The 15,260-nt window shown below is 47.1% G+C and overlaps 1 protein-coding gene across 3 annotated transcripts in view; it reads right to left on the bottom strand.

Moving 5' to 3' along the window:
* Window positions 1-14,710, bottom strand: part of METTL16 (methyltransferase 16, RNA N6-adenosine) — a 135,794-nt gene extending 121,084 nt beyond the window's left edge. For 2 of the 3 annotated variants that reach the window (XM_075333222.1, XM_075333228.1), the window contains exons 1-3: window positions 14,609-14,672; window positions 13,877-14,012; window positions 9,936-10,135 (exon numbers count right to left, since the gene is read on the bottom strand). In XM_075333222.1, coding sequence (XP_075189337.1) covers window positions 9,936-10,135; window positions 13,877-14,004 — 328 coding nt within the window. In that variant the 5' untranslated portion in view covers window positions 14,005-14,012; window positions 14,609-14,672. The other variant, XM_075333224.1, reaches the window with a different exon arrangement.
* Between the last annotated feature and the right edge of the window lie 550 nt (window positions 14,711-15,260).

Below are 15,260 nucleotides of genomic sequence, written 5' to 3'. Positions count from 1 at the left end.
CTCCTCCATTTTCTTGAGTTTATCAAACCATTGGTTGCTGGTCTTCCTCTTTGTCTTGTTCTTTCTATTTTTCTGACCATAATGACCTTCTCCAGTGATTGCTCTCCTTATGATTTGTGCATAGTATCAAAGTCGTAGTTTAGTTATCCTTGCTTCTAGTCACATGTCTGGCTTGATTTGTTCCAAAATTGATTTGTTTGTTCTTCTTGCCATCCCTGGTATTGATAACGTCCTACTCCAGCACCACATTTTGAAGGTGTCTTCTTCTGTCTTGTTTCTTCATCATCCAGGTTTCGCATCCATATGTTACTACAGAAAAGACCAGACTATGTACAAGTCAGGTCTTTGTCACCAGTAAAATGTTCCTCGATTTGAGGATATTGCCCAATAACTTCATTATTGATTTGCCCATAGCTATTCTCATATTGACTTCTGGTGTCGTTGCTTCATCTTCAGTGATCCGCAAGTACGTGCTACTATTTTTTGGTATATTACATAAAATCCTGCAAAAAGACATTTAAGTTTGTAGGAATAACACAAAAATATGTGAAAAGGTTCACAGGTATGAATACTTTTTCAAGGCGCTGTATACGACTGTTGCAAGCCACTCATTTGCCCAAGTGATCTCATGCTGTACAGTCATGGACAAAAGTTTTGAGAATGACACCAAAATTATATTTTCACATGATCTGTTGCCCTCTGGTTTTTAATTGTGTTTGTCTGATGTTTGCATCACATACAGAAATATAATTGCATTCATATTATGAGTACCAAAAGGATATATTGACAGTTAGAATGAGTTAATGCAGCAAGTCAATATTTGCAGTGTTGACCCTTCTTCTTCAGGACCTCTGCAATTCTCCCTGGCATGCTCTCAATCAACTTCTGGACCAAATCCTGACTGATAGCTGTCCATTCTTGCATAAGCAATGCTTGCATTTTGCTAGAATTTGTTGGTTTTTGTTTGTCCACCCGTCTCTTGATGATTGCCCACAAGTTCTCAATGGGATTAAGATCTGGGGAGTTTCCAGGCCATGGACCCAAAATCTCTATGTTTTGTTCCATGAGCCATTTAGTGATCACCTTTGCTTTATGGCAAGGTGCTCCATCATGCTGGAAAAGGTATTGTTGGGCGCCAAACTGCTCTTGGACAGTTGGGAGAAGTTGCTCTTGGAGGACATTCTGGTACCATTCTTTATTCATGGCTGTGTTTTTAGGCAAGACTGTGAGTGAGCCGATTCCCTTGGCTGAGAAGCAACCCCACACATGAATCGTTTCAGGATGCTTAACAGTTGGCATGAGACAAGACTGGTGGTAGCGCTCACCTCTTCTTCTCCTAATAAGCTGTTTTCCAGATGTTCCAAACAATCGAAAAGGGGATTCATCTGAGAAAATGACTTTACCCCAGTCCTCAGCAGTCCACTCCCTGTACCTTTTGCAGAATATCAGTCAGTCCCTGATGTTTTTTCTGGAGAGAAGTGGCTTCTTTGCTGCCCTCCTTGAAACCAGGCCTTGCTCAAAGAGTCTCCGCCTCCCAGTGCGTGCAGAAGTACTCACACCAGCCTGCCGCCATTGCTGAGCTAGCTCGGCACTGCTGGTAGTCCGATCCCGCAGCTGAAACAGTTTTAAGATACGGTCCTGGCGTTTGCTGGTCCTTCTTGGGCGCCCTGGAGCCTTTTTGGCAACAATGGAAGCTCTCTCCTTGAAGTTCTTGATGATGCGATAGATTGTTGACTGAGGTGCAATCTTTGTAGCTGCGATACTCTTCCCTGTTAGGCCATTTTTGTGCAGAGCAATGATGGCTGCACGTGTTTCTTTAGAGATAACCATGGTTAACTGAAGAGAAACAATGATACCAAGCACCAGCCTCCTTTTAAAGTGTGCAGTGGTGTCATTCTTACTTAATCATGACTGATTGATCGCCAGCCCTGTCCTCCTCAACACACACACCTGTGTTAATGGAACAATCACTAAAACAATGTTAGCTGCTCCTTTTAAGGCAGGAATGCAATGATGTTGAAATGTGTTTTGGGGGTTAAAGTTCATTTTCTTAGCCAATATTGACTTTGCAAGTAATTGCTGTTAAGCTGATCACTCTTCATGACATTCTGGAGTATATGCAAATTGCCATTAGAAAAACTTAAGCAGAAGACTTTGTAAAAATTAATATTTGTAGCATTCTCAAAACTTTTGGCCATGACTGTACACTGCTGAGGCCTGTGATGGTAAACGAACAATGCCCACCTTTTGCCACATTTTTCTTTTTTTATATCTTGGAAAATATGATTCAATTGAGCAGAACCTTTGGGATGATTACTGACGGACCAGTGAGCATTAAGTGAGGGCACATTTTAAGTGCATTTATAAATAATGAGTTCCTAGGTAGGCTGCCTTGTGAAATCCAGGATTCCTGCTCAGTGCACAATTCATTTTGTAGCCTGCATGAACGGTACATACAACTAAGCAGCATTACTGTTTGATGTTTAGACCACAAATTTCCAATATACATTTTTTCCTCCTTTAGTAAGGCTAGAGTAAAAAAAATCTAAAGACACAGAAGGTAAAAACGAGGCATCGAAACCTATAGCGAAAAATTCTATTGTTATCTCTAGTTTTTTAGTGAATATTGAAGAGTGGAGCTGCAGCCAGTCACAGTCACCATGTATACCATCCCGCTCACTCACATCGCAATTCCTGCTCCTACCCACCCCACATTTTACTATACTATCACACACTGCTCAAATCCTTGCCAAGACTCCCGTCATCACTTTATTAAAAGGGTATTCCCATCATAGACATATGCACGGCTCTCTCCATTGTCCTCTTCTGGTTGGAGATACCGAAACAGCCAAGTTACATGTGCAGAATCTATAAATCCCGCAAAACAAAGATGAAAAAGGTGACTACGTTCAGGACTACTTCTCCATTCTTCAGCCGCCTGACTGCTGCAGCTACCTCATCAGGTAGGAAGGGTGAAACGGAAGCCCATATGTGCATCAATGAGACATTAAAAGCACTTTCCGATGATAAGACATATGCCTGAGATTGGAATATCACTTTACAAATTAAAGGGAACCGGTCACCAGATTTGGCAACTATACCTTGCGGCCACCACCAGTGAGCTCTTACAGTATGTACAGTATTCTGGAATGCTGTATATAAGAGCCCAGGCCGCTGTGTAGAACGTAAAAATCACTTTTATACTACTCACCTAGAGGGCGGTCCGGTCTGATGGGTGTCGCTGCTCTCTGGTTCGGCGCCCTCTCTGTTTGCTGCGATTGCCGTCCTCCTGTAAACCAGCCCAGTATGGATGACATGTCTTACGTTATCCACACAGACCGGCATTGCGATCCTGCGCAGGTGCGCTTTGATCTGCCCTGCTCAAGGCAGATCAAAGTACTGTAATACGCAGGCACGAGGAAAGGTTAAAGATCGCCCACGCATGCGCACTACAATACTTTGATCTGCCCTGAGCAGGGCAGATTAAAATGCGCCTGTGTAGGACCGCAATGCCGGCTTGTGTGGATGGCGTAGGACGCGTCATCCATACTGGGCTGGGTCGAAGGAGGATGGAGATCGCCACAGAGAGGAGGCACCGGTCCGGAGAGCAGTGACACCCATCAGACCGGACCACCCCCTAGGTTAATATAATAAAAGTGATTTTTATGTTCTATAGAGCGGCCTGGGCTCTTATATGAAGGATTCTGGAATGCTGTATATAAGAGCTCAGTGGTGGTAGCCACAGGTTAGGGTCGGCAAATCTGGTGACAGATTTCCTTTTAAAGGGACAGCGGGTTTTTGCCATTTAATCTGAGAACAGCATGATGTAATAATAATAATAATAATAATAATAATAATAATAATAATATTAATAATATTTATTCATTTAATATAGCGCTATTAATTCCACAGCGCTTTACATACATTGGCAACACTGTCCCCATTGGGGCTCACAATTTAGAGTCCCTATCTGTATATCCTTGGAGTGTGGGAGGAAACTAGAGAACCGGAGGAAACCCACGCAAACACGGGGAGAACAACAAAATGCTTAATTCTAGGGATGCATCAGTTGTTCAGCAACCAGCTGTAGCTTCATTACAGTTAGTGTTTTATCAATAGGAGATTATCACCACAGGACTAAGTGTCCCATGCTAGGCAATCCAGCTAATCTGTGTAATCCTGCCTCCACTGGCAGCTTGATAATAATATAAGGTGTACACATGAAGCTGCTAATCAGGGGTGTGGGCAGCATTATACAGAGATGAGCATTCTGAGCACTACTACATCTACAGCAGAGAAAACAGGGATTCTAGCAAAACTGCACCAAGCAGTCTAGTAAGTAGTCTATTGCTCCATTTGGGGTGTCTGCCCCTACATTATGTTGCTCTCAGATTCCCTATAAGCAACTTACCATTTTATTTATTGGAAGAATATCATAAGTTATATTAGCCATATCATTATCTCTGCTCACCTAGCCAATATAAGGAAGGTGGAAGCTATAATTCAACTATTTGTAAAGAGCAGCCTGCACCTGAATGAAGCAGCTATTAGGCTATGTGCGCACTAGAAAAGGGATTTTTCTCAAGAAATGTTTTGAGAAACTTCTGGGAGTTGAAGATTACCGCACCTGCGGTAAAAAAACGCGCCAAAACCGCGGGAAAAACGCATGAATTTTTGCCGCGATTTTGCCGGGGTTTTTCCGCAGGTTGGTCCCTGCGTTTTTTTATGTTGAACTGAAATAAATAATATAGATGATAGATAATCGATAAACAGACAGATAATGGATAGAGGGAAAGATGGATAGATGAATAGATAGATAGATAGATGAAAAAGACCCCCCTGCATTTTCTAAGCTGGCACCCTTTAGTGACTTTCATGTGGCACTAAAGGGTGCCTAGCCTTGTATTTAGCCAAAAAATAAATAAATAATTAAAAAAATGATGTGAGGTCCCCCCATCTTTTGTAGCCAGCTCGGGTACAGCAGACGGCTGCAGCCTGCAGAACACAGCTGGCAGCTTCACCTTGGCTGGTAATCCAAAATAGAGGGCACCCCACGCTGATATTTTACATTAAATAATTTAAAACAAAAAACGTGGGGTCCCCCCGAAATTGGATCACCAGCCAAGGTAAAGCAGACAGCTGGGGTCTGATATTCTCAGACTAGGGAGGTCCACTGTTATTGGACACTCCCCAGCCTAAAAATAGCAGGCTGCAGCCGCCCCAGAAGTGGCGCATTCATTAGACGTGCCAATCCTGGCGCTTCGCCCCAACTCATCCCGTTGCCCTGGTGCGGTGGTAAATGGGGTAATATATGGGGTTGATGCCAGATGTGTAATGTCACCTGGCATCAGGCCCTGGGGTTAGTAATGTCACGCGTCTATCAGATACCAGACATCACCAACCCAGTCAGTAAGAAATAAAAAATAGACCACAAAAAAAGTTTTATTTGAAAAAACACTCCCCACATTCCCTCTTTCACCAATTTATTGCCAAGAACAATCAAATCCTGGTCCGGCGTAATCCAATAAGGGGGTCCCACGGCGATCCATACCATAGTCACTGTCCCAGTCAATGAAGAACAGAATAGGTCAGCCCAGGTCACTGCAGGGGATGACAAGTGCTGCTGTCAGGAGGTTTGATGAGATCATTACCTGCGGTGATGATCTCCTGCAGTCCTGCCATCAGCACTGTCACTGCCTTTTATGCCCGCCGCGTTCTCAGCAGTATCGCGAGAGTCCGTGACGTCACCGCTAGTGATAGTCTTGGGCCACGGGCATAAACGGCAGTGACAGCGGTGACATCAGGAGGCAGGAGATCGTCACCGCAGGTAATGATCTCATCTCACCTCCTGACAGCAGCGCTCGTCATCCCCGCGGCTGCACGCACTGCAGGGTGACAAGCTGCTGACACTGTGGGTAGACACTGACACTGCTGTGCAGGCAGCCGCGGGGCTGGAGCGGGACACAGACTGCATGGGCACCTGGAGGTCACACGGAAGCGCTTCTGTGCGGCGTCCAGGGAGTGTGATGTGTGTGTTTACTCTGCTCCACTTCCTCTTCCTGGCATAATGACATCACTTCCTGCAAAACCGCAGGCAGCAATGTACATTACCGCAGGTAAATCGCGGCTATACCGGGGGTATACCGCACATCATTTGCTACCTGCGATATACCCCCGGTATTTCACGATTACATTACAGTGAATTCAGGGAAATACCGGGGGTATACCGCAGCTACCTGTGGAAAAGAAGTGACATGCACATTTTCTCAAGAAAATCTTCAGAAAGAATTTTCTTACGAAAAAAACGCAGTGTGCGCACAGCTATTTTTTTTCCTGCAGGAAGATTGCAAACATTTCTCAAGAAATTTCTGCAGCAAAACCGCGGGTAAAAACGCAGTGTGCGCACAGGGCCTAAAAAGCATTGTCCTGCCTTTTCATTATCCTTGGCATAAGTGATGAATATCAGATTGGTGGGGAAGTCCGACATCAGCAATTTCATCCACAAGCTTTGGTAAATCGTGTACAGAACTAAAATAACAGCTTGGCTCCTATTCAATTGTAGTTCAGCTGCAGTTCCTGACAATAGCCACTACATAGCGGACGGCGCCGTCTCTCCAGCTCCATTAAACGTATACATTTTGCCAGTGCATAAGATAGAATCAGTGTTGATCGCCTGCCGACCTGGTACTGATTATACTAGTGAAATGTCATCAATATCATTGAAATAGAAAACCCATTTAAACAATTTTCAGTTCTCGATCACAACTTTGCATTTACTAACTGAAAAAAGAAAATCATCAAAATTTCCAAAACTTTTTTTTTTTTTTTTTTAGCAATTTCACAAAACAGCAGGTTTGGTAATACGATGAGTAGAAAATCTGACAACTATCAAAGCACATTAAAGCTTAATGTAGAAAAACAATCCAAATATTTGCATGCGGGCATATTCTGATCGAGAAAACACAATGGTGCTGCTAATAATCAATTAGAAGAGTTACAGCAACAACTGTCGACTCCACAAAAGCAATAGAGATCTGCAGCTTCCTCTCGTGCAGCAGATGGTGAGCAAGAAGAAACATCAGCAAGAGTAGACAGCACAGCAGGAAGGGACATGAATGAGAGTCGCTGTAGATGGGCCAAATAAGAACAAGAACATACGTTTTCTGAAATACTGGGAATTGGTGAGCAAAGCCCCAAAATTACTGGAACACTCGAATCCCCAACAACAGTTATCTAATAAAGTCTGATCCATATAATTATTGAAGGGAACCGGTCACCTCCAAAAATATCATTTACCTGCAGATAGAGTGGTAAGGCTGATTTCACACTACGTTTTTTTTAACATGCGTCATGAACGTTTTTTTTAACGCAAAAACGGATCCAGTGCAAATGCGTTTTCATTTCAATGCATTTGCAATAGACTCGCGTCAACTTGTGTTCACATGCGTTTGCGTGCGTTATAGTAAGGATCCAGCGACTTGCGTTTTTATCAAAAACGCTACTTGTAGCATTTTTGAGCTGCGTCCAAATACTGCAAATTGCTGGATCCTGACTAAAACAGCATGCAAACGCATGTGAACGCTGTTATGCTGATAGACAGGATCCTGCTTGCTTTACTGATCATGCCCAGAAACCAGCCTCGCGTGATCAGTCCCTCTCACCCCTCCCTATCTCTCTTCCCCCCTTCTCCCTCTCTTCCCCCCTCTCCCTCCCCCTCTCCCCCCCTCTGCCCCCCCCTCTCCCTCTCCCCCCCCTCACCCACTCCCCCCCCCCTTTCCCTCCCCCTCTCCCCTCTCCCCCCCCTTTCCCTCCCCCTCTCCCCCCCCCTTTCCCTCCCCCTCTCCCTCTCCCCCCCCTTTCCCTCCCCCTCTCCCCCCCCCCCCCTTTCCCTCCCCCTCTCCCCCCCCCTTTCCCTCCCCCCTCTCCCCCCCCCCTTTCCCTCCCCCTCTCCCTCTCCCCCCCCTTTCCCTCCCCCTCTCCCCCCCCCCTTTCCCTCCCCCTCTCCCCCCCCCTTTCCCTCCCCCTCTCCCCCCCCTCTCCCCCTCCCCCCTCTCCCCCCCCTCTCCCCCTCCCCCCCTCTCCCCCTCCTCTCTCCCCCTCCTCTCTCCCCCTCCTCTCTCCCCCTCCCCCTCCCCCCTCTCCCCTCCTCTCTCCCCTCCCTCTCTCCCCCTCCCCCCTCCCCCCTCTCCCCCTCCTCTCTCTCCCCCCTCCCCCTCCCCCCTCTCCCCCTCCTCTCTCCCCCTCCCCCTCCCCCTCCCCCCCTCTCCCCCTCCTCTCTCCCCCTCCCCCTCCTCTCTCCCCCTCCCTCTCCCCCCTCTCTCCCTCTCCCCCCTCCCTCTCCCCCTCCCCCCTCTCTCCCCCTCCCCCCCTCTCCCTCCCTCCCTCTCTCCCCCCCTCTCTGCCCCCCCTCTCCCTCTCCCCCCCTCTCTGCCCCCCCTCTCTGCCCCCCCTCTCCCTCTCCCCCCCTCTCTGCCCCCCCTCTCCCTCTCCCCCCCTCTCTCTCTCCCCCCCTCTCTGCCCCCCCTCTCCCTCTCCCCCCCTCTCTGCCCCCCCTCTCCCTCTCCTCCCCTCTCTGCCCCCCCTCTCCCTCTCTCCCTCTCCCCCCCTCTCTGCCCCCCCTCTCCCTCTCCCCCCCTCTCTGCCCCCCCTCTCCCTCTCCCCCCCTCTCTGCCCCCCCTCTCCCTCTCTCTCCCCCCCTCTCTGCCCCCCCTCTCCCTCTCTCTACCCCCCTCTCTGCCCCCCCTCTCCCACTCCCCCCCTCTCTGCCCCCCCTCTCCCTCTCTCCCCCCCTCTCTGCCCCCCTCTCCCTCTCTCCCCCCCTCTCTGCCCCCCCTCTCCCTCTCTCCCCCCCTCTCTGCCCCCCCTCTCCCTCTCTCTCCCCCTCACCCTCCCCCCCTCTCCCTCTCCCCCTCCCACCCTCCCCCCCCTCTCCCTCTCACCCCCTCTCCCTCCCTCCCCCTCCCTCTCACCCCCCTCTCACCCTCCCCCCCTCTCCCTCCCCCTCCCTCTCCCTCCCTCTCCCTCCCTCTCACCCCCTCTCCCTCCCTCCCTCTCCCTCTCACCCCCTCTCCCTCCCTCTCACCCCCTCTCCCTCCCTCTCACCCCCTCCCTCTCACCCCCTCTCCCTCCCCCTCCCTCTCACCCCCTCTCCCTCCCCCTCCCTCTCACCCCCCCTCCCCCCCCCCTCTCCCTCCCTCTCTCCGGGCTTAGTTACCCGATGTTTATCTTGGTTACGTGTGCAGGGAGCAGGCAGCCCTGTTCCTAGTAGCTGCAGACGCTTGTAACCAATGTAAATATCGGGTATCCAAGCAAGTTACCCAATGTTTACCTTAGTTACGTGTGCAGGGAGCCGGCTCCTAGCAGCAGCAGACGCTCATAACCAATGTAAATATCAGGTATCCAAGCAAGTTACCCGATGTTTACCTTAGTTACGTGTGCAGGGAGCCGGCTCCTAGCAGCAGCAGACGCTCATAACCAATGTAAATATCGGGTATCCAAGCAAGTTACCCGATGTTTACCTTGGTTACGAGCCTCTGCAGCTGTCAGATGTCGGCTCCCAGTCTCACGTTCAGTTCCCTCACTCCCGATCACATGACTCCAATGCCCGCCTATAAACTTAAAGTGACAGGATTCTGCAAAATAATACATGTGTTTGCATGCGTTTTTCTTTGCAAAAACAAGGATCCGATTTTGCAGCAAAAAAACGTTCATGACGCATGCTAAAAAAACGTAGTGTGAAAGCAGCCTAATATGGTAGCTTTCTTCATCACTGTGATGACTGAAAGTGTGAAACCGAAAGGAGAAAAAAAACCTGCATTTTCTCCCTGTAGCCGCTGCTACAGACATGATTTAAACTATATCTAAACATTTTTCGGAGGTAATATATGCCCCTTAAACACAAAGAAATTTCAGTGTCAATCCAAGCACTATGTTACCTATGTCAATCCCGTGTCGGGCTGTTGTTTTGTCAGAGCCATGAAAGTTGATCAGATCTTCCACCCAGTGAATATAGTTCAGCCTTAGTGGCACTGTGGGGATGAGCCTCTCTAGGGGTATGTCAATGGTCAAGCCAAAGTCTTCCTTCAGTAGAGTACAGGTCAGCTCACGGACAGCTTCAGGGTCTTTGAAGTTCAAGCTGGATTTTAAGATTGAAAAAAAATAAAATTAATAAACTAACATGTTACCGAAAAGTGCTGTGAACGGCACCTGGAGGCTTGAAAAAGTCGTTAAAACATACAAATGGAATTCTAAAAGCAATTGTCATATACCCAACTTGTTAATTATGCTGCCAAAGATATGAGAATGAAAAAACTGGGCACTATTTTTCTCCCGAATGGTGATATAACATTGGCTAATAGCCGCCTATTCAAATAAGCGAACCACTTGCTGCTTCACTTTACCTGTTCAGGTGACTAGCATAGTCATCAGTATGGGTCTTCTAACCAGGGTGCACTCAAAAGGATCCAGAAATGTACAGCTTTAAATGTGAAAAAAAGAAGAGGCACTCACCGGTTGTAGATATTTCACAGTGCTGCGATTTATTCAGGCATAGGGCGAGGGTGCAAGGATGTTGTGCACACAGACAATGGCCGTTTTGCACCCATTACCGATGTTTCCACGGGTCCTGGATAATCAGTGCGAAACGGCCGTTGTGTTTGTAGTTGCTACAAAACCTACAATCTTGCCTTCATTAGTATAGCTCAAATGAACCCATACTAAGTGCATTACTTTTTCATTTTTTCTGATTTACCTTTGTACTCAATTTCATTTCACTATTCTGTTATTTTTACTTAAGATATACATCTCACTATAAATAAATAAATATATACACACAAACGATTACGTCTCTATTTAGCGATAACCAATAAGCAGAACTGCATGCAGGCAACTTCAGGCCTCGCCTGGTCACAAATATGACCACCAATAAGCAGCCAGTATGGGACAGCGAGTGGAAATGCAAGGTCGCACACACTAACTCTGGTCCCCAATACTGCAAGCATGCCCATGCTGAAAGCCTTGAGGCCTCATACACATCAGATTGTCTGAGATGCAACTTAATTAGTGGGTTTGTATAATGTGTATTGGCACTATAAAGAGACTGCACCATCTCACCAAACCCCTGCCATATGTCCTATTAGGGAACATGAGAGGGGTCTACTCTTTATAAGCCAAAGTAAAGCAACTACACCACCTGGAGAGATATTCTGATGCAGATGATACATCTCTACTGTAAGCAGTCGCCGATACAGGAGAGCCGCCGCTGATACAGGAGAGCCGCCGCCGTTACAGGAGAGCCGCCGCCGTTACAGGAGAGCCGCCGCCGTTACAGGAGAGCCGCCGCCGTTACAGGAGAGCCGCCGCCGATACAGGAGAGTCGCCGCCGATACAGGAGAGAAGCCTCAGGCAAATCCAATGTTTAGCAGCTTTCTTATTAGTATTAGTGTTGAGTTAGCGTGCACGGTACTTGATCGAGCATCGGGGTCCTTGAGTACTTGCAGAGTATCACAGGTGCTCAGAGGTTTTGTCCATGAAATAACAACCACAATGCACAGGCTCACTTCACTGCACGATGTGTGTAGGCACTACAGGGAGCGAAAGTCACAGTCTCTGAATGGTTCTCACTGGGGTTAAAGGGAACCTGTCACCACTTTTTTGGCAGATAAGCTGCGGCCACCACCACCACTCTTATATACAGCATTCTAACATGCTGTATATAAGAGCCCAGGCCGCTGTGAGAACATAAAAACACTTTATAATACTTACCTAACGGTCGCGCGGCTGGCCATACGGGCGTCTCCATTGTCTTGTGCCAGTGCCTCCTCTTTCGGCCATCTTCGTCCTCTTTCTGAAGCCTGGGTGCATGGCGCGTCTACGTCATACATACTCACCGGTCCTGCGCATGCGCACTACAATACTTTGATCTGCCCTGCTCAGAGCAGATCAAAGTGCGCCTGCTCAGGACCTGAATGCCGGCGAGTGTGTATGACGTCAGACACGTCATGCACCGCGGCACCGGACAACGGAGACGCCCATATGGCCAACCGCGTGACCGTTAGGTAAGCATTATAAAGTGTTTTTTATGTTCTCACAGCGGCCTGGGCTCTTATATATAGCATGTTAGAATGCTGTATAGAAGAGCCCGGTGGTGGTGGCTGCAGCTTATGGGTCAAAAAAGTGGTGGCAGGTACCCTTTAAAGCAAGTGTGTAGTGTGTCAAATGGAGGGGAAAAATAAAAACCTCGCCCCACCCTGGAAATGTTCTGTTTATGGCTGCATGTGGGCAGAGAGATGACATGCCCAATCATTGACTTCCATTATGACCTGAGCAACCGAGATAGGTGAGCACCCGAGCATTTTAGCGCTTAACAAAACAGGGCCCCCAATCTATTATTGATGACCTATCTTAGGGAAAGATCATGAATATGCAAATAGAAGACAATCCATCCAACACAGGCAGCATCAGGTCTAAGAGGCTAACAGGTTTTCTTAAAGTGTATGACCCTCAGACCTTCAGTGGATACAGCGGGAGCAGAGTATATATCTCACAATTAGGCCTTGCTCCCACTTGCGTTTAAAGGAATCCAGTCATCAGATTTGTCCCCTATAAGCTGCGGCCAACACCAGTGAGCTGTTATATACAGTATTCTAGAATGCTGTATATAAGAGTCCAGGCCACTCTGTACTGTATAACATAAAAAACCTCTTTATTATACTTTATTATGGTTCAGTCTGATGGGCATCGCTGGTGTCGGATCCGGTGCCTCCTCTCTTTTTGCAATTGCCGTCCTTCTGTGCTCTGTGTGGATGATATGTCCTACATCATCCACAGTGTCCTCCATTGTGCTCCTGCTGTGGGCAGAGCAAAATACTGTAATGTGCAGGGGCAGGGAAAGGTCAAAGACCACCCGGGCAGCGCAGGCCCTTACAATACTTTAACTGCTCTCGGCAAGGCAGAGAGAGGTGTGCATGCATAGGAGCGCAATGGTGGCCTCTGTGTGTATGGCGTACGACACATCATCCACATGGAGCAGTGTAGAAGGATGGTGATCGCAAGAAGAGAGGAGGCCTTGGAACAAGACTAGCGAAGCCCATCAGACCTGACAACCCTGCAGGTGAGCATAATAAAAGGTCTTTTTTTTACATTATACAGAGCAGCCTGGGCACTTATATACAGTATTCTAGAATGCTGTATATAAGGGCTTACTAGTGGTGGCCAAAGGTTATAGGGACGAATCTGGTGACAGGTTCCCTTTAAAATAGATACATTACCATTCTGTAGCATAGAACGCTGTAATGGGCCTGTAAATGATTGTAAAATAAGGGTATGTGCCCATGATCAGTGTTTGCAGCATTTTGAATTGAGTGTTTTCACTGTGTCCAAAACGCTTTATTGTACAGTACAAGCACAGTGGATGGGATTTATAGAAATCCCATGCCCACTAGGTGTGTGCGGCCTGCAGAGAAAACTGATCTGCGGTTCAGCTTTCCAAGCCGCAAGCATGTCAATTCTTTGCTGAGGAGTCTCAAGCATCCTCCGTAGGGAGAACAGAGAGACCACTGTTTTCCGAACACTGATTGTGGGCACGGCCAGCTGTGGTCTCGCAGGTCCTGTGGATCAGTGGATCCTGATCGTAAACATGTACCCTAATAGTTGCTGAGAAAAAATAAAAATAAATAAATCACACACTCACAGCACTCGACAAAAGGAATATTAAATGGATTTCACTAGTCCAGCATTTCAGGATGAAAATTAGTGCGTTCTTTATACGCCAGTGTAAGCGAGGCCTTATACTGACATCACGGATTCTCTCATACCCTCTACAGACACAATCACTGACACAGTGCATGATCACAGACAAGGATAAGAGAGCGCTCACCCAGCTTTTCCTGCCAGACTGACATTGACGTGCTGCTTAAATTCCGGGTACTTGGAGGCCAAGTAGGCAAAGTCCGGAGGTTTATCCTTGTAGCGGTTTCTTGGGTGCATGGATTTAAAAAAGGTCATTTTTTTATCTGAAGCGAAAAAGTAGAAAAAACATTTACAACATCTCCTTGAGGTCACCTTACTGCGGAGCACATCACACTGCACAGAAGGGGATGCCGCTCTCTGACACTTTTCTATTCTTTCAAAAGGGGTGAGATTAGGAGACGGAAATTTCCCTTCACCGCCCACTGGAGCGAACAGAGAACTGGTGCTTGCATATAGATATATATATATATATATATATATATATATATATATATATATATAAAAATATATATATATATATTACATATAACATGGCTGTGACTGTACACACTGTGGCCCTTCATGCAGCAATGGCTCCTGGCAGCTGGGCACAACTTGCCTCGTGTATGAGAACACAGTGGTCGCAGCAACCACAGCTATCATTTTGCAACCATTCATTATATATTATATGATATCATTTTGCTATCATTTTGCAACCGGCACTGAAATGAAAGCTAGATTCTGATTGGCTGGTGTGGTGCACGCAAAACTGCGCCACTTTTACAGAGCACCGTGTGCACTGTCCATTACAGTAAGCGGAGACACCGTTTCCGCACGACGGCACTGTATAACGTGTCCGGCAGTGACGTCACACACTCACACTAGTCGATTAACTGTCTCCCGCCGCCACACTCTCCGTTTTCAGGCTCACGAGAAGTTCTAACTCACCAAGCTGCTTCTGTCACGTGACGGGAAGAAACAGTACGGTGCGAAGGTTGGGACAAACTTGGTCATATCGCGTTTCGGGATGATGCATAAGTGTTTATTGGAGAATGTATATTTCTCTCCACAGGAGCACTGTTATGTGAGAGTTCTGTCTGCAGATTTCCATACTGATCAGAAGTGATATGCAATTCTATGTGCAGCAAAGATGTCTGTTTTTTCCCAGTTGTAAAATGTAATAATTATTGTTTAAAACATTTCTGTTGAATAAGCACCAAAATCCATGTGTTGTTCCGTTCACATACATCAATCTCATACAGAAAAGAAAGGTCAAACAGAATTAGACTGAATTTACATCTCAGTGATTTTATTTCTCTGCTATATCTGTAAAAAAAAATATCAAAAGAAAAACAAATGATATATCATATGTAGGTCTATTTTTATTATAGAAAAAAAACCAATGAAGGTTTCCCAATCTTCTCGGAACCAGCAGATGAGAAAAGAACAGCAGAAGATGGAAAACGGACTGCACAAGATGGGAGACGGACGGCACAAGATGGGCGACGGACGGCACAAGATGGGCGACGGAC

The sequence above is a fragment of the Anomaloglossus baeobatrachus genome, chromosome 2 (genome assembly GCF_048569485.1).
Source record: "Anomaloglossus baeobatrachus isolate aAnoBae1 chromosome 2, aAnoBae1.hap1, whole genome shotgun sequence".
Lineage (NCBI taxonomy): Eukaryota > Metazoa > Chordata > Amphibia > Anura > Aromobatidae > Anomaloglossus > Anomaloglossus baeobatrachus.
This window is presented reverse-complemented; position numbering and strand designations above follow the sequence as displayed.